Below are 27,762 nucleotides of genomic sequence, written 5' to 3' on the forward strand. Positions count from 1 at the left end.
CATTGTGTCGTTGAGGTTTCCAGAATACAACCTGTTAGGAGAGATTTCCAAAGTTATCATATTCCTGATAACTGGGATCTAACTAATAAATCCATATTAATACTCAGGAAACTGGGTCATATCACTTAATGTAAAACCAACGTTTGTATATTTAAGTACGGTTTAATACATAATTTATAGTTTAAAGTATAAAACCGAACAATAAAATGTTTGAGTACAGCTGTGATGTCATCTGTTTCCATGCAGAACTCAGCCACATAGGTTTTGAACAAAGAGGTATATTGATCTTTATGAAAAAAGGTAAACCATCTTAATGTTCACAGATCTGAAAGGATGTTTGTTTTCTTTGTTAAACTTTAAAGGTCACAGAATGCGAGCAGGAATTTAAATAAATGAATATATTTATTTAAAAAATACATTTACAACCAAAAGCCAAACAAAGTGTTGTTATCACAGCTATACTAATGATACATGGTATGTATTTGATATGTCATACTGTAGGTATAACCTGTAATACATTACATCTAGTAAGAAGGATAGAGTTGATTTGGAGGAGCAACAGAATCGAAGAATTTATTGTGGGTTGTAAAGTCATCAGTTGCCAGGCAGATTTCAGTGCAACAGGTTTTGACAGGGGAAACTAAAGCGCCACACGAGCAGCCAGAAGAAGAGCACACACACACAGACACACACACACACACACACACACACAAAATGAGAAATCAGAAATAATTTCTCTCTTGCTCTCTCTCTCTCTCTCTCTATATATATATATATATATATAAAGATATATATATATATAAACATAAATATTGTATATATACATATACATATATATATATATATAAATATATATATTAGAAAAGAAGAAGAGAGAAGAGAATGCAAAAGGGTTTTACAGAAAAAGGTCTCAAACAAAAGCCTCCCATGTGTTTTCTTGTCATATGAAAAGTAAAATCCCCTCAGATCTTTGAAGAATCACTGGTTTACCACAGAAATGTTGCTCTTCCTGCTTTCGTTGAATATCTGCAGGTCAGAGACGCGTTCATGTAGTCTCTGAGACAACGGAGAACACTGAATATTCAGACCATTGTAGCTTATAGAATCACAACATGGACAATGTGTTGACAAGAAGCAGAATTTTGAACTTTTCTATCATTATTCATATAACTATTTCAGACAATGTGAGTCTTCATCTCCAGCAACTCACAGTATCCTTTAAATCAATGAACTGAAGATCACAAAGTTTACAGTACTAAGGGCAGTAAAAACACAGCAATGTTATTGTAGCTACAGTCACAGAGGGGGAAGCATATGGAATCACAACAAGACACAGACATTTGGAGTATTGGGTAATTTATTGAAAAGCAAGACAAAAGTACAGAAAGGGTCAAAAGGAGCGACTTCATTCGACTTTCATCAACGCAACCCATTACAAGTGATTTAGAGCATCACGGATCAATTTCTACAAAACCAAGAAGAAAAACATCCCTTGTTCCAAAATAGCAGGAAATATATTCAACAACATTTCTATCAGTGTGCTGAGAAGCTTCAAACATCACACAACTCTTTTAGAATCACAGATCAAATTTAAATACAATATTTCAAAACTGATCAAAAGACATGATGAAACAGAAAACATACTCTTGATTAATTCAAAAAACCCTCAAAGACATAAATTATTATTTGCTTCAGCCTGTATGGAATCAAAAGTAGATCTATAAATTCAAAACTGTAAAGTAAAACACAAGCGAACTATTTAAACAACTGGAAAATAAAATGTGTGTGTAATAAATGCATGTGTGTGTATCGGGGCGGGCTCCATGACTCATCCTGCTGAGAGTGGAGGGGGACTGGAGTCAATCCCTGTCCACACTGGGAGAGAGCTGGAGTCCAGTTCATCACCAGCAGAGACACAGATAGACAACCATTACACCGACACCTACGGGAGACTCCGGGCGTCCACTTCCCGTAGCGTCTTTCTGGATGCTGCTGATTGATTTGCAGTGTTTCCCCCAGTGATGGAATCCAAGCAGAGAACCAGAGAATGACTTCCTCAGGATGAACAGAGAAGAAACTCTACTGGTTGACAAAGACCTCTGATCTCAAGGTTTATGTCTTCATATCAGCAGACCCTACGAGTGTATGTGTGGCAATGGGAATGTACGTGTGTGTGTGTGTGTGTGTGTGTGTGTGTGTGTGTGTGAATTTACATTTGTGTCACCAATATTGATTTAACCAGAAGCCCAACAGCAGAAGTGTTAAAGTGTAAATATGGTGGATTTGTTTTAGATGAACACAAATCTTTCTGTGTGAAGAGTGCTGTGATGCTTTCATTGTTCTGAAGATCTCCAAAAATAATCTTCCTCATTTGTTTTAAGAACATCTCATCAGAGGAAATTACATTTTGTTAAATTGAAACTAAACGATCCAAATCATTTTACGTCACCACTGATGTTTGCTCATAGTTTTCAAATGTGTTTTCTTTGTGTTCCAATCGATGAGCATCTACAACTAGATTCAATCACTTTATGATGAGAATGATGAATAAGTGATGAATTCACAGTTCATGGAGGAGAGTGTGGTGACACCACTTCTTGATCCAGTGAAATATTTATCCATAAACCTGAAGAGACAAAAAGAAAACAAATCCATAAAAGAGAAAACTAAATCATTTACCACAAATGTTTCAATGAAAACAAAGCCACATATTTACAGAATCATTGAGACATCAAATATTCATGATTCACTCATAGAAGTGTACCTTTTGTAATATTTAACCATCATGCTTATAAAGTCATAACTGCTTCTTTTCATCTGATAACTTGGTGTCACTGTGTTTGTAAAGGTTCATATTTGAGACTTTATGTGAGCTGCTGATGTGAAGGTTTCTGAAATCATCTGTGTCTTTCTCTTCATGATCTCACTTCACATCAAATCAAACAGCTTCACCTTTGTTGTGGAGAAAGTCAAAGATGTTCTTTACAGCTACACCGTGTCCCAGAGCGTTTACAGCGGATAAAGAACCAACCACAGAAGCTTCTTCTGCTCATAGTTTAGGGCAGCTTTGTTTAACAACGGCTGTGAATCGTTCATGTCCCGTATGAAGCAACTCACTGTGTGCAGGGCGCTGACTTCAGCATTTAGGCTCAGGGTTCAGTTTCTCAGAGAGCTCAGAGCTGTTGTCAGAGGTCGGAGGGCATTTGGCTGAAATGAAAAGCAAAGACAACATTTTAGTTCTCGAGAGCCAAAATGTCAGAATGTGTTGTAACAGCTTCCTCCCAGTGGAGAGGATCCCCTCTTCTAGTCCCTCCCACTGATGAACACATCTCTGCTCTGATTTCACAACAAATACTAATGAAGTACTAACAGAATACTAATCAAATACTAATGAAGTACTAATAGAATACTAACGTCTCTGTTCGGGTCTCTCACCTTTCTTGTTTCTGTAAAACATGACTCCGCCCACAGCGATGAGGGCGAGAGCAAGAAGAGCCACTGCAGCGATGATGATGATGGTCATGGAAGCGGTTTTCTCTGTTGAGCAGAAAACAACAATAAAATAGTCACAACCTGAACAGATGAAGCAGGTTAGAAGAGGAGAACATCCATTTATCAAGCAGACCACAGTCCTGAATACACACAGCATCAGTTTGTCCTTTCTTTATCTGGTCTGTACTTGATGACTGTATCTCTGCTCGTTGATCTCGTCGAGCTGTGTTCTCTCTGTTCAGCTGTATGTTTGTGTTGCTTTCTGTCTCATATGTTGGTTTTTGACACAACGACAACTTCTGACAAACATATTCAAACTCCTTTCTGACCGTCAGCACACTTTGAATAAACTTTATTCTGACTGATGTACTGATAGATACATACATTCCTCCAGTTTAATAATTCTGTCTATTCATCTTCTAAAAGTGAGCAGTAGTTCAGTCAGTACAGTTTCTACAATCTCTGAACTGTGGTTACACATGAAAGAGTTACACAAGGTCTGAAGAAAACTCTTTGTGAATATTTTATTTACAAAGAAGGTAAAAAAAAACGTATTTAAAAAACATAGAAAGAAACCAAAGATTGATACGTTTCGATATCAATCACAGCTCAGTAAACAGTGTTCATAATTCTGGTCCAGAGGCTCTTGCGTTGGTTTAATTCTGATCTAAGCTTTAAAATTATAGACTACAAATAAAAACTAGATGAAAGAAACTGACAACTAAAGAATTTAAGGAAACTAAACTTCCCGTCCTCATAAAAACACACAAACTGTTCCAGTAAACTAAAGGTGTGCTTCCCTCCTTCATCACACCTGATCTCAGTCTCACCTTCGTTGGTCCCGATCACAGCTTTGTCCAGTCTGGTGACGATGTCCTCCTCCACACCGGACAGCTGAAACACACAGTCGTACTTCGTCCAGTCTTCATCCGATGACACTTTCAGGTCGGCGCTCATCTGGAAGGATCCATCGTGGTTGGGGAGGATCTCTCCGAGGTCCACGCCCTCATGGAGCTCCTCTCCATCTTTCCTCCAGTAAATCATGGCTCTGTCAGGGTAGAAACCTGTAGCGTGGCAGCTGACTGGAGAGGAGGAAGTCTTCTGGAGGAGAGACACTGAGGGACGCTCTGGAGAGGGACGAGAGAGACAGGTTATAGGTTCTTTATTATTATTATCATTTACTGTGTATTCATATTATCATTCATGTTAGATGGAATGTATTTTAAATGCCTTGGTAACACATACACTATATATATATATATATATATATATATATATATATATATATATATATATATATATATATATATATATATATATATTTATATTTATATACACACACACACACACACACACACACACACATATATATATTTATGTATGCAATGCAAATAAATGTCATTGAGGTTGAATTGATAAAAGAAGGGAGAGACAAACAGATGAAGAGGTGAGATGATCAGAGGGAGGACAGTGAGTGTGAGAAAAACAGAGCAAAGAGACAGAGAGAGACACTGAGAGACAGAAACAGTTCAGAGACAAAGAGAGACAGAGAACGGAGGGACAGAAGGGTGATAAGTGTGAGGGAGGAAATGTGGTGAAGGAGAGAAGGAGGCAGAGAGAGGAGAGGTGAGGGAGGAGACACGTGTGAGACACAGCAGGTCTCTGTATGTTGCTGACATGTATTGTAATGTGACTGTTGGTCAGAAACAACAGAAGGTTTATGAAACTACATCAGGTCATGTGATTCTACCTGTTCTCATCAGAGAGCTCCTCCCGTAGTTCACATACTTCTTCACCCACTCAGGACACTCACGAGTCAGGTAGTTCTTTCTCTGTGCTATCTCAGCTCTGTCATTATCCCACTTGTGTTTGGTGATGACAGCCTGTTGTTTTGGAGCGATGTATGTCTCTGTCTTCAGGTCAAATGATATGAAGTCTTCTCCATCATAACCATCCTGAAAAAAACCTTTGACCTCATTGGTCTCATCATTCCATTCACAGCCGTACATCCTCTGGACAATGTGGGCACCTGAGAGAGAGAGAGAGAGAGAGAGAGAGAGAGAGAGAGAGAGAGAGAGAGAGAGAGAGAGAGAGAGAGAGAGAGAGAGAGAGATCATCAGTTGATGTCACATCTTCACCACAGAGACACACTGATCCACAGACACCACAGCAGAGGGTCTACACCTCCTGCTCTCATTGGCTGGATGAAGCCACTTACAGCCAATCATCAGCTGGACAGTGTGGACGTCTCAGAGAGAGACAGGGAGGCAGAGACTGCTGGGAAACAGAGGGACATCCTGACTCTGTTCATGTCCTCTTTTCACCACGGAGACACAGAGCCTCCACTGAGACCAACAGTTTGTCTCCACTGATGAAGGTGGTGTGTCTTCATTTGTTATTTAACACACATGTCTATTATAAAATGTTTTAAAATGTCCGTCAAGTTGTGAGAGGATGAGGTGAAATCTTCAGATTGCTTCTTTAGTCTGAACAACACTGAACAATATTTAATATGAAATGATATTAATCAGAGAAAAGCAGAACGTTCTCATATTTGAGAAACTGGAGCTAGAACATGTTTGACATGTTTTCTTGATAAAAGACTTGAGTGATCATCTGATCATCAACATTTATGTCAATTAATTTTCTGTTTATCAACTAATCGATTCCTTATTTTAACACTATTTATGTTTATTATGTCATAAACACACCATAGTGAAGCTAATTGACTCTCATCTGCATCATACTCCATATTTAGGGCTCAAACTAATTATTCTCGTCTTTGCTGATTATGTAATGACTATTTTTTAATGGATCCATAAATTGTTCGCTCTGTAAAATGTCAGTAAAGTGTGAACACGCCGTCAAGTTCAGAGAGTCTGATGAACTCTTTAAACGGCTTCTTTAGTCTGAACAACACTGAACACTATTTCATTCATAACGACATCAATCAGAGAAAAGGAACAAACTCTCACACTGAGAAACCTGAACTACAACATGTTTGACTTATTTGTTAAATTGAAGAGTTAAATTATTATCTGATGATCAAAAATGTTGACAATTAATTTGTTTAACTGTCTAAACAAATTCATAACTTGTTTCGGCACTGAATATGTTTATTAAGACATAAACACTGCGGTCAAGTGAAGTTCACTCATCTGTACTTGTGTCTCTACACATATATGATATTATGGGATGGACACCCTGTGGATCAGCACAGTGGAACCTGTGGTCTGAATGAGACATGGACCCTGTGGTCCTGTCAGCCAGCTCTATTAAAACATGCTGCTCCTCCTCTCAGAAGAGGACCCAGCAGAAGCAGCCTGCGTCCCGTTTACAGTCCCGCTCCCTACTTTGAGAAACCAGGCCGTCATGTTCCTCTACCAGCTGTGTGTTGTGAACGCTCTGTGGGGAACAGGTTCCTGCAGCACACTTCTCGTGGACCAACTCACTGTGGGCCGTTCAGTAGAGTTCTTCTGATCTAACCCAGTGGAGAGAAGGTGTTCATGATCTCTGCTGCTCATTATGGGATGGACACAAACACTGTATCAGTGGAGTACGGCAGCATCCAGTCGACTCAGTGTCAGTAATGTTTCTGTTGAGTCGCACCGTGTTTCAGCCGAGAGAAGCTGTCAGACTGTTTGATCTGTGTGTGTGTGTGTGTGTGTGTGTGTGTGTGTGTGTGTGTGTGTGTGTGTGTGTGACATCTGTTTACTAAAGTACAGGATGACAATATCAACAAAATTTGTGAAACATAAACAAACCTCCAGTTTGGTTGAAGCGCTGCTTTGCTACTTCAATGTTGGCTTTGAAGGTCTGCTGGGCACCCATAGAGATCTCAGTGTTCCTCTGCAAGTACTGAGGATCATCTGCTGTGACTCTGCTCATCCAGTCCTGTTTGGGTTCTGTTCTCCTGGTGTTACTGTCATAGTGAACCATCTCAACGTCATCAACCAACCCAACAATCACAAACTCTGGGAAGTTTGGGACTCCAGAGGACGCAGTGTAGAAATACTTCAGAGAGTGAGTCCCTGGAACAAAAAGATAAAGTCATCATTTACAGTTTTGATATCACACTTTAATAAATCACTGAACAATGTTGTTTAGCTGCACACAGAATCATAAAGAACTACAGTACAATAAATACATGCTAATAATATCTGCTGAGCACTCAATAAATACAGAAATAAATGTACACTTTAATATTTCTGATGATTCTGTTTTATAAACTATCTGTTCTGAAATGAAATATGAAACAAGTCACATATTTAGATCATGCAGTTGTTACAGGACCAACTATGTTGCTATAAACATTCCCTCAATTTATATATATATATAAATATATGTATAAATATATGTAAAAATATATAAAGCTAGAACCGGACTGTGTGTAGATCAGCCTTAGTCAGCAGAATTATGTGAACGCGCTCCGCCATTTTAACAATAGAAGCGCGAAAAGAACTCATTACCGACTACAATCAAAAGTCTGCATTTCACAGTTACTGAGGCTTCTCAAGTGAATACAGATGTTATATCAACATGTGTCTGTTTAAAGTCAGTTTACCTGTAAATATATGAAAACATAAGTCAGGTCAGAAGCTCTCTGTTCTGACGACACTTCTTTCTTCTGCTCTACTCGCGTTAGCTACTGATGCTCAGTATAATGCTTAGAGCGCCCTCTGCTGACTATGTCGGGCTGAGCAGAATAAAATAAGCACACGTCCCAGTAGAAGACCTGATGACAGCATGATACAGGTGAGTGACAAAGAAGGAGTAAATGTTTCTGAGACCTTAGCGTTCACCGACTTCAACAGAACAGGAGGGATCATACTTCCCTGTGTTCTCAAACACCCAGTGCCTCACAGTTGTGTAGCTGACTTTGATTGACAGAAAGAAGTTTTCATCTAGTTCAGTGTCATCTTCTTCAGGATGCATCATTAGTAGTTTACACTCGTCATCATCAGATTAGTTTGAAGTGTGAAATCACAAACCTCTGACCAAAACATGAACGCTGCATGTGATTAATATTATATTTCATATATCCAGCAGATTAAAACATCTTCTGTTTCATATTAAGTCCTTCATGGTCTCTATTTCATGTCATAAATTGTGACCACTGACAACTCACATTTCTTCTTCTGAGGTTTTAAATAATAAAAACGTTAAAACTAGCAGCACTTCTCCTCATACGGCCTCAAAGTGAAAGTGGGTTGTTTTGCTTTTTTTTTATTGCTGTGGTCATTTTTCATATTCAAGTAATGATTTATTTAATTTGTTGATTTCAGGTGTTTGAGTATAAAGTTGTTGTTTTTTTTCTTCAACCAACAACAAAAAAACAAACTAGTCTGACTCCGTTTCTTGTGTCCTTCTATATTGAAGTTTAACTCCAAATATCTTTGTGAAAAACTAAAGCTACTGAGTTTCATGATAATATCAGTAAAATGTTAACGGATGGACACAACGTTAATATTTAAGAAACGTCTCTTCAGTTATATTTATTTTAGTTTTTATTAGTTTCAGTTGAATGAATAGAATCCAAGAACAAGAGAGTTTTTTCAGCAGAGTAAACTTTCTGCAGGTGTCTGTGAGTTCAGTGTGATGTAATCTGACCCAACCAACTAAAGTCAGTGTTAAAGCTGATGTGTGTTTCAGTGTGTGGAGTCAAATGTCATCATTATCTGAGGAATGGCTTCAATATTCAGACAATATGTAGACGTCAAACAACACCACCATATGAACTTAATATTCATCTTCAGGAGGTTGTCATTGATTATGTGTGTTTTTATGAGTGCACATGTTATTCTCTAAATCTTTGTTTGTTATTTATTCACTATGAGAGGCTGACATATAATATTAGTTTCTTCTTGTTCTTTTTCAATCATGAAATATGTATTATTTAGTTCCAGATTACATTAAACATTAAATATTACACCAACAAAGCAGGAAGTAGTTTGTCTTCAGCAGGAAAACAACCATCAACTGACTTGTTGTTTCAAAGTAAAAGTCCCAAACCTCCACAGCAGCCTGGAGAGATGAAATGTACTGACGTGTTTCCTGACTGTATGAATGTGTTCATTATGTCTACTGAATGAAAATAACCAACACTAAATATTTACATCATTTATAAAATAACAGTCATTGTAAACAGCACTGAATGAACCGCAGCACACGTTCTATATGAAACATGAACAAGTTAGATATTGAAATAGAACAGTGCACTAAATATAGTGTTGTTGTGACGTCATGTTTGATCTGCTCTTTATTCATCTGACTGCTGTTGGACTGTTGTTGCGCTGCGTCACGCGGACATTTTAGCTCTAAGAGCGTTCACACCGTGTCGCTCTGAATGCTGCTGATATTATGAAATAATGTCCCAAATAAAAGAGACAGCAGAGAGAGAGAAATAACACACTTCTGTCCTTTTCACAAAGTCACTCGAGGAAACAGCGGCTACCTCAGAAACACGTCGGGACCAATCAGTGAGCTGCACAGACAGCCTTCACTAACGTGGACTTTAAGAGCATTTGTTACTTTTTACAACATGTTCTGTCGTCGACGAGGAAGTCCTGGAGCTAAACATCAAAGACCATCAAAAGAACCTTAAACTGATGAATGCAGTCTATGAAGACACGAAGCTTTTCTTCTGTTTCAATCAAACAACTTATAAAACAAAGTGTTAACTCACCTGCTGCCGCGCCGTTAAGGTTTATCATCAGGAGAGACAGAATCAACGCCCCCATAGTGAAATCTCCCATCTTAACTTTTGGTACTTTGTATTATTGAAGTGAGAAAGTGAAGCGGTCCGTTCTGCTCCAGGATCAGGTCTCAACTGAGGGAGAGAGAAGAAGGAGCGCTGCTTTCAGCCGCCATCTGAGCCAATGGGAATTTAAGCTGAGCATTACGTCACGTGTAACTAGGTAGAAGTCAGCCACTGAGGTTTGTGAACGAAAGTGAAAGCAGTGTGATGTTGTTTCAGCCCGTGTGAGGGGATGAAGGAGACACGGACACGTGGGGCTTTATTCTGGTGTTCTCATATGAAAGGAGTGTTTGACCTGCTGCTGCTCGGGTCTTCTCTAATGATTAGTGCTCTGATGTCACGTCACGTTCACAGACGTTACCTGACGTCAGACTACAGTGGTTCACACCTGCACTTGATGAGCAGCAGGACAGTTTCTCAGACTCTTATGATCTGTTGTGTCAAACAGGTCTGTGTGCGATCAGAGCGTCTGCTAATGAGACGAGATGGAGGGGAGCTCCACATCCAACAAGGTGTTTTATTAATGTGTGAGTACGTTGAGGTATTCAGTACAGGCCTGCACGCTGGGCTTGGCACACATTAGGCCTGAACCATCAGCACAGACAATACGACACAACACAAGGTAGTTTCCACGAAACAGCATTTCACCTCACAGTTTGGCTTTGAGAGGAAAACAAGAGGCAAAGAAACGAGAAGCAAAGCAGGAAGAGAGTCAGAGAGCTTCTCACACACAAACATCAGATGAGGTCGTCTCTGTCCGACAGGCCAAGTGCTCCTGAAGTGACTCAGAGCTGTGGACGCTGGAAACTGCTTGAACAAGAGAAATGTAACACCTCTGTTGATGTTTGAACACCTGATGCTGCTTTTCATTTTGGAAACGTTGATACTCTGTTTCACCCCTCATCACTTATTGTTGTTCAAGCACTTTATAAAAGGTTATAGAAATGAATTTGATTTAAAAAACTCATCCTTTGTCCCACTGCTTTAGTGGGACAGTATTATTTATATTTATTGCAGTATTATTGTTGATTATTATAGTATTATTCATGATTATGACATCTTTATGCATGATTATTGCACAAACTAAGAGATATGTGTCACATATTTTATCCAGACAATGTAGAATTTACATTGTTTTTGAGGCTTTAACGCTGGTTGACAAAAACTCTTCCTGCTCTCTGCTGATCAATAACTGAGTTTATCTCTGATGATCAATAACTGAGTTTATCTCTGCTGATCAATAACTGAGTTTATTTCTGCTTATCGCTTCATGATCTAACATCTACAGGTGGGGTCACGTTCATTAGGGCTCTATGAGAACAGTGAATATAATATTCATAGGGCTGGTACATAAAAACAGTTATTATATGTGTGGATCTTAAAAAGAGACAGACTTCTGCTCCATTTAAGTCTTATTGAACAGAAAACACAAAAACATAGTAGAGAGAAATACATTTCCAACATTTCTCTCTGAAATGTAGTGGAGTAGAAGTATAAATATACCATAAAAAGGACATACTCAAGTAAAGTACTAGAACCTCATAATTATACTTGCAGTACCACAGTGCTATAGGAAGGTTAAAGGTCACCTGTGGCCATTATCTTGTGTAGGTATTTATTATCTTTACTTTCCAAATATTCAGAGATACTCTTTAAAGCTCCTGAAACACCATCATTTAGACCATGAACCTCCAAGTTCTTAGTTTAAAACTTGACTGAAGCAGTTTTTTGTTTTTTTATTTACACAAAACATAACTGGACTGTGGCATAAAAATACAAAACAGCATTTTGTGAAGAGTGCAACATCTAAACTTGAGACTATCGTTGGTACTATAAGACAACTCAGAGCATGTGCACTGTATAACATTCCAATGATTTACAAAGAAAGAGTAGAGTATGATCTGTGCTTGATTGAGAACATTATCGGTTCTTAGCGTTTGAGTGAAACTAAAAACCACAGTCAGAATACAAGCTGTTACATTAGACGTGCTTCCTGTATTACAGGGAAGAGAAGTGACTACGCCCATTAAAAAAGTAGCAAGGGATTATGCAGTCATCTGGTTATTTAATCTGTTAGTTTGTCAGTGAAACTTCTCACGTCTGAATTACGCCATTTTCTCCATTTTGTATAGTGTAGTGAATTATTGTGTGTTGTTTAGCTTTGTCTGCAAATTAAATGTTGCTCACAGCAGAATAAGGAACCTAAACTTAACTGAGCAGAGGCTTGACTGCATTGTCTTCAAAGTTGTCATTATTTAATAAGAGATGGTATCTTTTTTTGCAATAAAAAAATGCATAGCAGAGCTCTGTAAGACACAGCGCTGTGAGCTTTTGTTCCTGAACTAAGAAGCACACGGTATGACATCAGATACATGCTGGTGCAAGTCGTCCCTGTGCCGCACCTCTCACTCTCAGAACTCCTGTGTGCCGCCATTTTGTGTCCTCCTTTGTTTTGTTGTTGTTTTTTATTCAACAATTGCACATGTACAATCTCACAAATTGTCAGTAAGAAATGACAAAATACAGACATTTAAACTAACATGCCATAGGGGCAACCGCAGAGAATAAAAGATACAGACAGAAATAAAAGCATAAAAATAGAAAAAAAGAAAAAAACGTAAATAAATAATATAAAGAGAAAAAGGCGACACTAAGGCACAAACTGATTGTGTAATTACAAACATATATTGTGTCCCTCTTTGTTGTTTGGACGTGGCAGACACACAAACATTCTCTCTCTGTGACCTGACAGTCAGTTGATTCCTAACACACACACACACACACACACACACACACACACACACACACACACACACACACACACACACACACACACACAGCTTATTATTTTACTCAATGGAAATCAAAAATAAGAAGATATATATTGGGGTTTGGGGTTATTAATTGTTTTAGAAACCCAGAAATGAAACTCTTCAGATAATACTTGTTCTGAGTCACAATGAACACCCAGAATGCAACTTGATTAACTCTGTTTAACGTCCCTCTGTCAAACCCCCCCCCCCCCGCTTCTATTTCTGGCAGTTTATGAGGCCTTCCTGGTCGTTGTGTTTTTCAGGACTCAGTAACAGAGTCAGAGCGCCTCTGCTGGCCAGAAACAGCACATCCCTCTGTACCATTTCTGGTAAATCACGTGATGAGGCCGTTAGGCTTCGTTTCTGTGTTTGGTGTGTGACACCGAGTCCTGCCATGATTTGCATATTTTGGCATACATGATCGTGATCTCACTGTGGTCCCTGACACATGAGCATCAGTTAAACTTGAATGATGTTAGACTTAAAAGACATAAATAAAGAGTGTCCAGCTGGTTTTAAATCTACAATACATTGCACCATATAAAGGAAAATAACCTACACGGTGAATATAGTGAATGGAAATTAGTTACACTGACTTAAATTGACGAGTTGCATAATAACAGAACACAACACTAAACAAAGATGGTATGTGTACGGTAACGCTATGAATTCTGGTCCGTTTAAGACTGTTGATTGTGTCTGCTTCTCCTGTCCTCATCTGACCTGTGCTCTCACTGCTGTCAGGCTGCAGACACACATTTCCTCCTGTGCTCTGTCTGTTTTCTTTTTACGCAATATGGAAATTTACTGCAACTTACCTATATTAATAACAATAATAATAATATATTTTCTTTTCTTCAGATGATATTAATTACACGTAACAATGTTTTGAGAAGAAATAAGGTCACATAGGGACACGTGATGGTAGCGGACACATTATTCTGTGGCAAAGGGCGCCATCTAGCGGCAGAGCTGAAGAGAGTCTTATTGTGCAGTTAAATCTATCTCATTATTTTAAGCCTTTCTCAGCATTTAAATGCTTATACTATATGTTTCCAGTCGATTTAATAGTCATAACTCAACCTTTGCTGTCGCTAAGCGTTGATTATGGCGGCTTTATTTTGAAATTATGACCGGAATTTGTCTTGTCTTTTCTAGCTCGTACGTGAAAGTGAAACTAAAATGAACCTGGAGTTGAAGGGGAAAACCAGCTCTAAAAAGTCGACTTTGTTTGTAGCAGCAGAGTGTCAGACAGAAACACAATCATGACGAACTTCTCTACGATCTACAAACTGTCCCTGGTTGCAGTGTTCTGCTTCATTCAAGGTAAGGTTACGCTAACAGTCGAATAATCGAATCTGTCGTCGATATTTTGCCTCTGCTAGAAATAGGGTTTGACTGGATATATAACCTACTACCTGCAGCCCGGATGCGTGTTTTCTCATGTAATGACACGAGCTCCGTGGGCAACATGAACATACAGCCAGGTAGTTAATACGAATGTGCATATAGTCAATTGCAGCAAATTTGGAAAATATGTATTAAGATAGTCTGCTGCTTTTATGCTTAATAAAATTATAAAAGTCAATACCTATAACAAAACAGCTGTCTGTAAGTAAACGTTGACAATGGGGGACTGTCTATAACTTTAAATTTAAATCTCAAACTATTAAATTATAGTTCTATGTGATTCTCCGTCAGATTCTTCATACGCCGAATAAAGCATGGAATCCATTCACGTAATACAACGTGTGAAGCAATGTCCTGTTCATCGCATACTGTTAACTTTAACATAGATTACGTTAAATGAAGGTACGTTTCCAAAGGGACTTTGGTGCGACGCGTTCAGTGCAGCAGCGCGCTCTCGTGGCCGAAAGTGTTCCCGACCAGCATCGAGAGCTGGAAACAACAACTCGAGGTCTCACTGAGTGAATACATGGAGACAGCTGAATAACATAGCCTCCATAGACATGAGGAGACAGGGAGAAGACAAAGGGAGCACATAGGCTGAACTGTGTTAGACTTCCTACAGAACACTGCCCACCCTGTCAGAAGTTGTGTTTAAAGTCCAAACATTGACATAAAAGAGCAAGGAGAATAAAAGTGAAAGCAAGACTCTGAAACACTTCAGTCAACCACAGTGTATTTAGCTTAGTCATAGTTTTGCTTTTATTTTTTGTCCTGATGCGTTTTTGTATTTCCTGTGACATTAACTTATTTTATAGTAGATCGATTCCATAAAAGATTATGGAAGGATACTAGAGAAACAATGGTTTATTGGTAAATATTAGGGGATTGTTGGGCGTGTTGCCACTGAATAATACAAAATGCTATGGACTTAAATATCAGAAAATAGTGTAATCTGAGTATTATATTCCTGTTCCACTGTGGTTTGTTTTATATTGTTCCTTTCTTGTTGACTCTATTGTCTGAAGCCTGCAGCAGCAGCTGTCCAGTGTTGGAGTGCTGGTTGGTGCAGGAGAAGAAGGGTCGAGGAGGAGGTTTAGCTGCGGCTACGAGCCAGGAGAAATCCCTGCTTCACATCCGAACAGACCGCCACACCGCAGAGACCCAACAGCCTCCATCCGACATCGACCCCGACAGAGTCTACTTTATCAGCGGTCAGTTCAACACGACACGCAGAACGGGATGTGTGACCGCACATGTATGTAGATGTGTGAGAGAGAATTCTGTATGCACTGGGTGTAATTCAGCACACGTGTGTGTGTGTGTGTGTGTGTGTGTACTCTTCTGTATACCTTCAAAGTAAATGGAGAGCATTAAATAGATGCGCTACACAAATGCAGCAATCATGTTTTAGCTCTGCGTCCTCCATACTTTTTTTGTTTCTTTTGACATATAAAACAAACCTTTTGTGTTTAACATTACATCAAGAATATAGATACGTGGGTTAAGTGTTGCTTAATTGAATTTCCGTAATTAACTAGGAAGTTATCAGAAAAGGAAACAAAAAAGTATTGTGATTTTCCTAGTATTTATCTCTCTGCCATCTCCCTCTTTGGATTTCCTGATTTCTTTTATGCAGAAGCAGAGCGAGCGTCTGTGACCTGCTTTTAACCGTAGCGATGGAAACATGTGACCCATCTGACTCCTTTTTCCTCAGACCCAGCTGCCACTCTCTGCCACCGCTCTCTCAATCCTCCCAGAGGCTCAGTCGAGAAGCCCCAGTGTGAGATCAACCCCTTCCTGCCGCAGCCCTCCACCCTCAAATGGGTCGCTCCACTCACAGACTCCGCCTCCAGCCCCATTTACCTGCAGGCTGACTGGTTTTCCACCTCCTTTCAGGGCCTCAACAGACAACTGGCCATTTCTGCTATCACGCGTGCTCCCACAGCAACCAAAGAGCACAATGGTAATGAATTATGACACAGAAGACAAGTCCAAAAAATTCTGATTATTACCAAGGGCCACCCACAACATGGTTGAGATGCAGATGCGTACACAAAAATGTAATCGACTTGACTCTCTCCTCCTCACTGTCTGTCTCCTCAGTGATCCTGAGTGTGACCACTAAAACCGTCTCGGTGCAGTCCCGACTCGGGGAACCAGTGTTGCTGGACTGCGGCTTCTGGGTCGACCCCTCCTCGCCTCTGTCCGGCTCGGGTTTTGCCGTAGAGTGGCGCTACCAGTTCCGAGGCGACGGACGCTTGGTTCTGGCCTACGACGGCAAAACGGACCGCTTGGCTGATGTCCAAGAGGAAGGGGCCACGCTGGACTTGGAGGGTTTTCACCAGAAAGGGAATGCGTCCCTGATCCTGCTGGAGGCTAAAGTGCGTCACTCCGGGATGTATATTTGTACGGTGTATCTGCCGTACCTTGTGGCTCAGGTGGCGATGGAGCTTGAGATTGTAGGTGAGGGAAAAGGGAAACTGTTATTGTTTAGTACCTGCTGTCATACGGAAATAAACAAATTATTCCGTTTGGAAATTAGGAGCACATAAGCTTTCATTGAACCAGATTGTTATTAACTTTCTCTTACTGTCTTTCCTTTTTTCTTTGCTCTTTTCCCCTTCTACCCAGAACCCCCATCCCTCTCCATCCACCCGTCCCCTCTGCCCCTCGCTGTTCCCGGCCGGACTTTGACCGTCCAGTGTGAGGCGTCCGGCTTTGCCCCCCTCTCCCTGGAACTGAGCTGGGAGTTCAAAGGCACCGATGGGAAGTCCAGGCCTCTGGGATCAGGCAGCGTAACGGGCCACCGGCAGGCCTGGGATGGAACCTATAGCCAGAGCACCCGGCTGGAGCTGGACACAACTACGCTGGACCTGGGCCCAGGAGGGGAGGTCACCTGTGTGGCTGTCCATCTTGGAGGCACACGACGGTCCAGCGTGACCCTCAATGTCATTGGTAAGAAGAATTTATTGTCTAAAACATTTATGAAGCTCTTTTGGCGACAGTGGGTTTGAACTTTTTTGTTCAATAAGTAGAGGTCAGGTGGTGATTTTTCTGCACGTTGCCAGGAATGGTTGAATTAGAAAAGGCAGGTATATCAATGTAAAACCAGATGTTATTTGGAATTTTGGTAATTATTTGGTATTATAATATACTGTAGCCTACATGTTGCATTTTCCTGGTTTTAAAGGAACAGTAACGTGATGCCATTTTCTATTTACAAGGTGCAAAGATCTGACCATATTAGTGTAAAACGTGTACAAATGAGCTAACATTATCAACAGAGTGTGAAGAGACGTGGAGAGGCGAGGGTGAGTCACTGTAGCGTCCAGTCTGCCCTCAGTCCAGAGGACGAAGAAGTAGAGTCGTTCTCTTGTCTCTGCCGTCCCCGGGCCCCCGCCACTAGACAAACTATCAAGACATGACATTAATTCAATTCAATTCATTTCAATTCAATTGAATTTATTTTGTATAGCCCAAAATCACAAATTCTCCTCAGAGGGCTTTACAATCTGTACACATGTGACATCCTCTGTTCCGGGACCTTCATATCAGAACAGGAAAAACTCCCCAAAAAAACACCTTTTAACAGGGAGAAGACAGAAGAAACCTCAGAGAGAGCAACAGAGGAGGATCCTCTATCAGGATGGACAGAAGTGTGATAGATGTCATGTGTACAGAATGAACAACACAACAGAGTTATAACACATTCAATGCATATGACAGAAATGATTCATATAATAAGAGTAGTAAGTATAATAATGATTAAGTATAAAAATGATTATACTTATAAGATATTTTCACTGGAGATAAGATTATTTGAACACATCTACTCTATGTGATGGCTCTGGTGGAATATGTACCTCTTAAAAATAATTACTTTTATCAAGCTTGATGACTAAGATGCAAGTCAAATGTATCGGAATCAATTATGTTTGAACTCCTCTTTTGTCTTTTCAGGGTTCAGCACCCCGTCCATTGAGGACTCGATGGCAATGGTCGGTGTAGCGCTGGTGCTCTACGGTCTTATCAAGTTTGTCTCTTGGACCTTCACCAGCTCAGGTAACAAATAATCCTGAAAGATTAACAGAAATAATTGATTGTCTGCACCCATTTAATTATTTAAAACTGCAAGACAGATTGATATTTAATAAGATACATTAATATATTTCAATTCCATTTCTATATATGACTTCTTTTTTTATCTTTTCACTGCACACAGGCTCAGATGAGGCTGGTCAACAAGACAAGGTAATGTTACTTTTTCAAATATTTATTCACAAAATGTATAATTCTGAATGTTTTCACGCAGACCACTTGTACTTTATTATAACCCTGGTGCTGCTCCCGGGTGTTTTGCATGTCTCATTTCATTAATTACTTTCCACTTCTTCCACTTACAGAAAGACAAGTAAAGAAGAATGAAGTCAACTGCTGTGGAAGTGTGATACTGAACCAACAAACCTGTCTGCTTTGATATCTAGGATGGGGTTTGAGAAGTGACTATCCTCCTGTTCAAGCAGACAGTTATGTCTTTTAGTTTAAGGCTATTGTGGTAAATCTCTCTCAATTTTACCTTTTTTTCACAGGTCCAGTTCTGATAGGGTATCAGTGACAAAGGGCTTCTGCTCAGTCTAAACATGTTTTTTGTGATATTTCTGTCGCGATATAGCTGTTGGCCTCCCACTATTTACATATTGTATTTTGTCACAAACACTGGAACTTAGAGGAATTTTGAAATAGTGTTGAAATATCAGCTTCAATTTGAAGATGTTAATGCTCCCAAATGATTCTCCTCTATGTTTAAGAAACAGAAACTAAAATAACATTGTTTATAAATGATCTAGGACAGTACAATTACTATTGGACTAAACTGTCCAAACCCACAAACAGAATCTTGTTTTTGTAAATATAGAAAAAATAATGTATGTATATTCTGACATTTTTGCTACTTGTGTGTTTGAGTGGTATTGCTCTCATTTTGTGTCGGTGGGAATGATGCTCCAACAGCCTGGGCTAATGCACTATGAAACTTATATAGACGTGTGAAGGAAATGGTACAAACTGAGCACATAGTTCTACCCCACGGAAAATCTAAATTTGTGTTAGGATTTAAAGATTATGATTAAAATGCCACATTGTTGGAAAATAAACTGAAAATGGTCACTTGTTCATTTATGATAGTATAATAGATAAATGTGTCTTCTTAAATGAATTCATACGGCAGTATTTTAACAGACCGTAATGGCTGGGCAGTTTTTATTTTCTTGCTGTTAATTCCGCAGAAATGAGACATATTTCTAAATAAAATCCCTTTGTGATGAACTTCTCTCAAAGTTTCAGAGTAGTAAGATACAAAGTGTAAAAGTTGACTGATGTTCCAACAAAGTGAACTCAAGCTAACATTAGTGAGAAAGTGTGACTTCCGCTGTCCTTTTCAAAATAAAACTAAATGGGGAACGTTTTGTTTCGGTGTTGTTTTTAACTAAAAAATGGTAGAGTCTTAGACAGAATAGAGAGACATAATACTAAGAAATGAAATAATACATAAAACAACTGTTTCATACCAGCAACTCGCCATACATTCATGATGAATTATCAATAATTTTGAAGTAATTATTAAATACATTTAAAGTATGACAATATGTCAAGGTCGGGAGAAACAAATGTCTTTAATTTGACATATGAGCTTAACGCAAACGTGAAATAGCTTTTCCTGCGTCTCTTTATCTTCACTATATTTTTTTTTGTGCTATTCTATTTAAGTTAGCGTGTTCAAGTTAGAATTGGTGTTTGATACAACGTTAATTATTATACAACGTTACGTTTAGGTTTTAATCATCTGTATATACGTTTTAATGCACTTCCTGGATGTTGACGTTTGTTTAAAAAAGAATATCAAAATATAGCAATGGTACTCAAGGGGAGCAAATCACCCAATGGGTAACGACATTACTGGCAGTAAACCATCTATGAACCAATCAGAGGCGTTGGTGCTGGTAGGACTTTAGCGGGTAGTCTTTCGACAAGTCTAGCGATTTCGAGTCGACAGCATAGCGAAGTTGATGAGCATTGTTTTGGTAGAAAGACCGAAAGTCTGTGGGATTAAAATATGGTTTTAAATAGCATCGTGGATTTGTTTGTATAATAACGTTGGGTTATGTCATAAAAAACAAGACACTGGCTTTTCTTCCAGCTCGTTATTTTCTTACTTCGCGCACTTAACGCTACTTGTCACAATGCTAGCTAGCTAGCTAATGCTAACGAACGTTAGCACAAGTGAGCACAGAATTTAATGGTGCATTGTGGTGAAACATAATTTTTGTTTTGTCTTCACGTCAAACGGCTCATAAACAAGAGGTAAGGCACGTGTGAGTGCGTCGTAATGTGTTATAGTGTTAACCTTTATTTCTATTTGATAGCTTTTTGTCTGTTACCTGTCTGTCATGAAGCTAACGTCAATGTGTCATCAAGCTTCGATCACGTCGCTGTTTACCTTCACTTACTGTTGTCTGACTGTTAGTTTCGTTTCTTAAACCACGGATAACGTAATGATCATGTTAAATGGCGTCGTTGCTTGCCCATGAAGTAAGGGGTAGTATTGGAGAGTCATGGCTAATTTCACAAACATATGGCCGTCTTTCAGTGTATTTGAATGTGTCTATATGAAGTAAAACTATCTACAAATGGTGGGAGAATATAAAACAAACTGTTACATGTATCAGCGGTACAGAGCTCCTGAAGGGTCATTATATAGTTAGAGAAAGTATTTTGACGTTTGTGAGGCGAGCCACGAAAAACAACGCGAGCTTTATTTCTTTTGTTTCACCTCACTGACTCCAAAGTCCCCGTCCCCCCCTCATTAACAATCTACCATGTCCCTTCAGGGGCTCCGTACATGCCCCCACATCTACGACTGAAGTGGTCTCGCACAGCCAGACCCTCTTTATCTACAGATATGTATACAGTGTATGAGCCAGACCCATGAGTAGAAGAAGAGCCGTCGCTGAGACTACTCTGAGCAGCATGCATATGGGAATGAATTACAATATAGTACATTTGAAAAATATTTCTCACTTTTATCCCTGATGGTCTGAATTCATGAATGCTAGTCGCAGCCTAACAAGAAAGTTGCCAAACAATGAAGTACTGTACTTTAGTAAAATATTGAGGTACTACTTTATACTTCTACGCCACTACATTTGGGGAACCACTATTGTGCTTATTACTCCACAACATTTATTGGACAGCTTTAGTAATAAGCTTATTTTGATTATTAATACAAAATATACATCAGTCATTTGTCACCAGTACTGTTATTAAATCCACTAATTCCCTCATGTTCCACCAGAACACTGCAACTTTCATATTGTTTGATCTTCAACATCCTTCTGCTTATTTGACATCTTGTATTTTCAGCTGTCCTGATCAACATTCTCCCTGTTTTTATTTTCTGAAAGCAGAAATCACCAACGTTTTTGGATGGCGGTGGCTCCCGCTTCGATGGCGGATAAGATCATCGTCCTTGATGATGATGATGATGAAGAGGAGAGTCCTCAACCCTCTTGCTCAGCCTCAGCCTCGTCCTCTCATCAACAAGCCAAAAAAGTCTTGCCACGCAGAGCTCAGCAGCCTGCCCCTACCCACATTACCCAGTCGCCTTTCGCCTCAGCGAAGAAGGACTCGCATGTTCTGCAGGCCGAGAATCAGAGGCTGTTCACTGAGGTGAGCTTAGACGGTTAAGGGGTTTACTCAAGCCGTGTTGATTATTTAGAAATGTGACAATATAATTGTTGGCTTTCTGCTAGAATATCAGTGGTAAAGCTCTCGAGAAATGTACATGTCCAGTCCAAAGTATATTAGCCTTTGGCTGGTTGCTGTGTTTATTTCTCTCCTTGATGATATTGGGGGTATTGTATGAAATGGCAACTAATATACACGCTGGAATGAAAAGCTTCCTTTTGAAGAAGTCATGAAGCCTATTCCAATGTGCTCATACATTTCATTGCATTGATCTCTGTACCCCATGATAATGTAGATACACAAACGTCCATTGTAACTAATGACGATACTTATAAATACCAGAGAGTTGTAATTCTAATGACACGTTACATTGAAACTGAGTGGGAACTGGAACAAACCTGAATGACAATGTGCTGTTGTACGTGTTTTTAACGACTTTTTACAGTTTGTGAAAATGAAGACATGCGCTAGTGTGCGCACGCAGTTGTGCAACAGAATTATGGAGGATTGCAATTGCTTGTCAAGATATGAAAGCGCATCAGCCACCAAAGATCACGAATACAACCGAAACAAATTGACTTTCCAGATCTGTGTGCTTGTAGTGAGTGTGTAGAATACATTAGCAAGTGGCCCAATATTTAGTGGCTAGATATATTTTAAATACATACTCATCTGTGTTTATTATCTATGCCAACCATTTACGTCCTACGAGCAACCACGGACTGAAAGTCACCGGTTAACACGGTCACCCGTTAAACTGAAACACCTGTTGCTCTGAAACGGTCGTGATCCTGTCGGAATTCCCCAGAACTTGAGTCCACTGTTTGAACATCTATTCTGACAACCGAACATGCAACAAGCAGACATTTTGATGCTGTTAACAGTTTTAATTTTAAAAAGTGTCAAGCTTGCTAACCGGTCAGGACGGCCAACATGCACACGCATGTATGGTTTTGATGATGTTTGCTGTAAAGGCGTTTATCATTTGACCTCTGTCACCTTGCCTTGTCATCATAGATAGATAGATAGATAGATAGATACTAACTTTATTGATCCCGCGAGGGGAAATTATTTTGTTACAAGCAGCAATAGGTTACAGAGCAGCAATAGGTCACAGGTAAAAAATCTTAATATTATATAAAAAGAAAAAGAAAAATACAAGAAAAATACACATGTCACAATATATACAGTTATAATATAGTAAAGATGTTATATAAAAAATGCACACTATATACACAGTGAATAGAACAGAATAATATTAAATCAACTAAATAAACAGTAGTGCAGAGGTTTAACGATTTGATTTGGCCCGAGGTGATTTATTGTACAGTCTTATAGCAGTAGGCAGGAATGTTCTCCTGTACCTGTCCTTATGACAGCGGAGCTGGATCATTCTGTTGGAGAAAGTGCTCCGCTGTCCCTGCAGTAGGTGGTGGAGAGGGTGGTCCTGGTTATCCAATATGGATGATAGTTTCTTCAGTGTCCTCCTCTCCACCACCTGTTCCAGGTACCTGTTCATGGGTGTTTTCTCTACTCCTTCCTCCTAGTTCGTGGAGCACTGCTCGACTCACACCCAGGACTGCCCCGAGGTCTTGACCTTCCTCCAAACCAAGCATGCCAAGGCTTCCCCAGAGTATCTGTCCTCTGTGGAGTTCAGGAACACCGTGGGACGATGTCTCACTCACACTCAGGCCAACCGGTCCAAAGCCTTTGTCTACATCAATGAACTGTGCACTGCACTCAGGAAGCACGCAGCGAAGAGGAGGCAGGCCCTCACCAAGGTGGAACCCGGGCTTTCTACCTCATCAAGTTCTGTCCAGTTTCCCTCTGATTTGCCCAAAAGGAAAGACGGGAGTAAAGATGAGATGAATGAGGAAGAGGAAGGGGTGAAACCGGCAGCGGGGGATAAGCACCCTTCCTCCTCAGGGCTGCAGGAGGGCAACAATAAGGAGGAACAGCAAGCAGAGAAAAAGGCAAAGAGGGCATCCAGGAAACAGGTTAGTGTTGAACACTAGACATGTGATGAGTAGTGCTGATAATGACCTTTCTAATATTTCAGCTGTTGAGACTAATAATTAGAAATGAGATTTTTTTTTTTTTATGGCACTTTTCAAGTTTCTTCAGTGTTTATGAAGTGCTATTCATAAAAGTAGAATCACATTAGAGAGCATGAAAGTATGATTGATAAATGAGCAGTGTGCAGTAAACGGGTTTGTGATGTTTTTTTTAATGTATATTGACACATTAAGGTATTTCTTTTCAGATTTTGATCAATACTGTGTAATGCTATTAGTACCTCACTAAGGTGTAGTTGTCACCTGTTTTTACTTGGTAGCCTAGAAACCATTAACCAGTCACACCTAATTCTTCTTTTTCCTTTCATCCCCGACATTCAACTTGATACGGGAAACACAAGCAACCAGGATGATTCGCCTCACACTGAGCCTTCACGTCCTTTCTCAATTTCTCTCAGATAGCGTACCTGGAGAACCTGCTGAAGGTGTACAACGACGAGATCTGCCGCCTGCAGCAGGCCGAGCTGAATTTAGATGACCTGGGAACTGAGGACTCTTTATACATCCAGGAACACAAGCTCAAACGCAAGGTGAGCCTGGAGGTTGATGAGGCTTGGGGCTCCGCTGCTGCTAAACACGGCTGAAAGCTGTAAAATGCCAGGTTGTGTGATCGCTAGTCACACCTCTTCTTCTGTTCTCTACTTCTTCTCTTCCAGATGATAAAGATTTATGAAAAGCTGTGTGAACTGAAGGAGTGCAGCACACTAACAGGCCGAGTCATTGAGCAGAGGATCCCCTACAAAAGCACTCGTTATCCTGAGATCAACAGGAAGGTGAGCTGGTGGTTGCTTTAGTCCGTTTAAATGTCCTGGAAAGTAAAACTTAGTGTTCACTTGTGTGTTTGGGTTGTTTTATCTTGATCCTGGCTCCCATAGTAGATGTTGGTAGTGACCTCTGACCCTCTTAGGTATAGCTTAAGTTCAGGAGTATTCATTTTATATGAGCTGACCCTCTAAAACTAACAGCAGGTTGTGCATCTACCATGTTAAATGTCTCACAGCTGAACTCTTTGCATGAACAGGATTATTATTGCTCACAGCAAGTTTTGATTACTGTAACTCTTTTTATTTAGGTTTTCAAAAACATCCAGAGCGCGACAACAACAACAAAACAGAAACTTGCAGAACCTCAAAATGAGTTGATGTAATTTGGAAATATCCAGAGTTAAACTTTTATTTCTATCGTATCAATAGTTACATCTTTATACTTTTGAAGCAGAACATTCAGTATTTGGATAAAGTAGCTCATCAACAGCTGTTATTTCAATGTGTCAGATACATATTTAATCAACTTTTGGGGGAATATAAATATCACATAAGACTTCAGCAGAAACGTTACGGGAGTCAGAGCGGGATCGGTCAGAACCTCCGGTAGAAGCAAAGTGACACGAGAAAACAAAGACATAACTATGTGCCATGCATGGACTGCTTATGTTGGAGGAGCTGTTTCATTTGTGTTACTGTATTTTTACGTGTGTGAACGTGATCGGCTCCTGATCCCTCGCCCTGCGTTCCTTCCTCCCGTCAGATCGAGCGTTTCATCAACAGTCCTGAGGCGCAGCAGAACCCTCCGGATTTCCAAGACATCTTCCAGCAGGTGCTGCGCGCTAATGAGCGCCACAACCTGTGCCTGAGCCGAAAACAGCTGGACCAGATCGCCCAGGAGGCTTTCAGAGAGACCGGCCGCTGCATGCAGGAGAGACGCCACCTGGACCTGGTGTACAACTTCGGCTCGCGCCTCACTGACGCCTACAAGCCTGGTGAGGCTGTCTGCTGGTTGCTGTGGCAGACATGACTCTAAGAATGCATTGTTCTGACGTTAGGCAGGTTATCAACACAAATGCACCACAAGAAACCTTTATTTTCTGGTTTGAACAAACCTTTAAGGGCGGTCCCACTTCAACAATCACCCAGTGTCCCGTGCAGCGCATGAGTATGGATAGAAATGTTAATGTCCAGGTCTTCAAGGGTTTGGAACTTTCTTTGATCTGTTAGTAAACACAAAAAGATTAACAAAGTACAATAAACGTTACAGCTACTCATGTACAGCTCCGTGCTGCAGCTATTCCATAAATTAGTCTTCTATGAAGTGCAATTCTTTCCACCCTTGTTTTTAAAACGCCTACTTTCCTCTCAAGTCATTGGCTTGAACAGCTTTTGGACACTTTGTGTTGAGTGTATAAAACATGATTTACTGCGGTAAAGGGTCAGGGTGTAGCATTTCAGGGGATCTTTTAGCAAAAATGGAATTCAATATTCATTCTAATGTTTTTCTTGAGTTTGTAATCACTTAAGAATCTTGTTTTTGTTAGCTGAGAATGAGCCCTTCATTTCTATATCTATCTATATGCCACCAAATCCTTCACACTGTCTCTTTAAGAAGTACCGTGTCTCTACATTTAACCTGGTTGAAGGGACCACTGGTGGAAAGACAAAGTTCTATCTCTCTTTGCCCATCTCTTATCTGACTCTTAATTGATTGTCCTTGCCCTCGCCTCATCTACCCCCCCCCCCCCCCCCCCCCCCCCCCCCCCCCCCCCCCTCTCTCTCTCTCTAAAGCCACTGACCCGGCTCTGGAGGACCCCTCACTGCTGCGGAAGCTTCGGTCGAACAGAGAAGTGGCTCTGTCCCGTCTCGAGGAGGTCATCACCAACTACGCCATCAAACAAGAGGACGTGGAGGAGCAGGACAGGGCCAGGCGGCTGGACAAAGACAGCAAGGAGAAGGAGGTAAGAGAGCGTCTGTGGAAGGAGGAAAATCATCAAAGGCGTCTTCTGCTTTCAGTGTTTCCACATGATTTTGGTTTCATTTTTATGTAGGAAAATGTGTTCCTAGAATTGTTTTATCCCTATGATCTTTCAACTGCATTCTCCACAGTAGTACATACAATTATATAGAAATAAAACTCAACATTAGAGAAATATATTATGATACATATAATCTTGCTTCGGACAGCTCTGTTTCTTTTCTTTATTCCGTTTGTCCTTGTTTGACCCTCACACACCTTATTTTCTTATTTTCAGGCCCACAAATCAGAAAACGGAGAAGGAAATAAAGAGGTGAACGGAGTGGCAGAGGTGGAGGAAGAAGAAGAGGTGGAGGAGGATGACGATGAAGAAGATGAATCATCAGACCCAGACATTGAGGAAGAGATCCAGGCCAGCACCCAGCAGAACGGACCAGGTAAGAGCAGAGATGTTCACTAAAATGTGTTTTTTTTTATTCTGAAGTTTCAACGGTAAATCCAGTTTCCTGTCACTTTTAAACGATGTTAACATATTTTTATGACAAATTTTGCTTTAGTTTTTGGAGAAAAGATTTCATTGCATTAATTTCCCTCTTTCTGTAGACGATGACGAGAACGAGGACGACGGTAACGAGGCGGAACCAGCGTTTGAAGGCACCAACAAGGAGGATCAGACGGATCGGCTGGCGGGAAGTGTTTCTGCAGGGGAAGAAGAAAGCGTGAAAGA

General features: G+C 40.2%; 3 protein-coding genes across 3 annotated transcripts in view; 2 read left to right on the top strand and 1 right to left on the bottom strand.

Annotated features, from left to right (window-relative positions):
- Positions 1-1,339: 1,339 nt before the first annotated feature.
- LOC137872561 (class I histocompatibility antigen, F10 alpha chain) lies at positions 1,340-10,328 on the bottom strand. Its single transcript, XM_068710833.1, has 7 exons — positions 10,178-10,328; positions 7,257-7,523; positions 5,243-5,521; positions 4,323-4,619; positions 3,436-3,537; positions 3,118-3,207; positions 1,340-2,626 (listed from the first exon to the last, which is right to left on the bottom strand). The coding sequence occupies exons 1-6, from the start codon at positions 10,245-10,247 to the stop codon at positions 3,137-3,139; spliced, it is 1,086 nt and encodes a 361-aa protein (XP_068566934.1). The 5' UTR covers positions 10,248-10,328; the 3' UTR covers positions 1,340-2,626; positions 3,118-3,136.
- A 3,890-nt stretch (positions 10,329-14,218) lies between these two features.
- Positions 14,219-19,937, top strand: tapbp.1 (TAP binding protein (tapasin), tandem duplicate 1). Its single transcript, XM_068710834.1, has 8 exons — positions 14,219-14,388; positions 15,498-15,683; positions 16,187-16,435; positions 16,576-16,935; positions 17,104-17,427; positions 18,433-18,534; positions 18,695-18,723; positions 18,876-19,937. The coding sequence occupies exons 1-8, from the start codon at positions 14,328-14,330 to the stop codon at positions 18,885-18,887; spliced, it is 1,323 nt and encodes a 440-aa protein (XP_068566935.1). The 5' UTR covers positions 14,219-14,327; the 3' UTR covers positions 18,888-19,937.
- A 579-nt stretch (positions 19,938-20,516) lies between these two features.
- The window catches only part of daxx (death-domain associated protein), a 10,201-nt gene continuing 2,955 nt past the window's right edge, over positions 20,517-27,762 (top strand). The window contains 11 exon segments of the mRNA XM_068710835.1: positions 20,517-20,788; positions 20,791-20,832; positions 21,933-21,947; positions 21,949-22,197; positions 23,763-24,212; positions 24,689-24,820; positions 24,947-25,063; positions 25,818-26,049; positions 26,849-27,018; positions 27,313-27,472; positions 27,639-27,762. The exon segment at positions 27,639-27,762 is cut by the window's right edge and continues 444 nt beyond it. Of these exon segments, the coding sequence (XP_068566936.1) occupies positions 20,768-20,788; positions 20,791-20,832; positions 21,933-21,947; positions 21,949-22,197; positions 23,763-24,212; positions 24,689-24,820; positions 24,947-25,063; positions 25,818-26,049; positions 26,849-27,018; positions 27,313-27,472; positions 27,639-27,762 (1,712 nt within the window). The 5' untranslated portion in view covers positions 20,517-20,767.

This window comes from Cebidichthys violaceus, unplaced genomic scaffold, assembly GCF_023349555.1.
Source record: "Cebidichthys violaceus isolate CVI_PGR_0920_01 unplaced genomic scaffold, fCebVio1.0.p SCAF_16, whole genome shotgun sequence".
NCBI lineage: Eukaryota > Metazoa > Chordata > Actinopteri > Perciformes > Stichaeidae > Cebidichthys > Cebidichthys violaceus.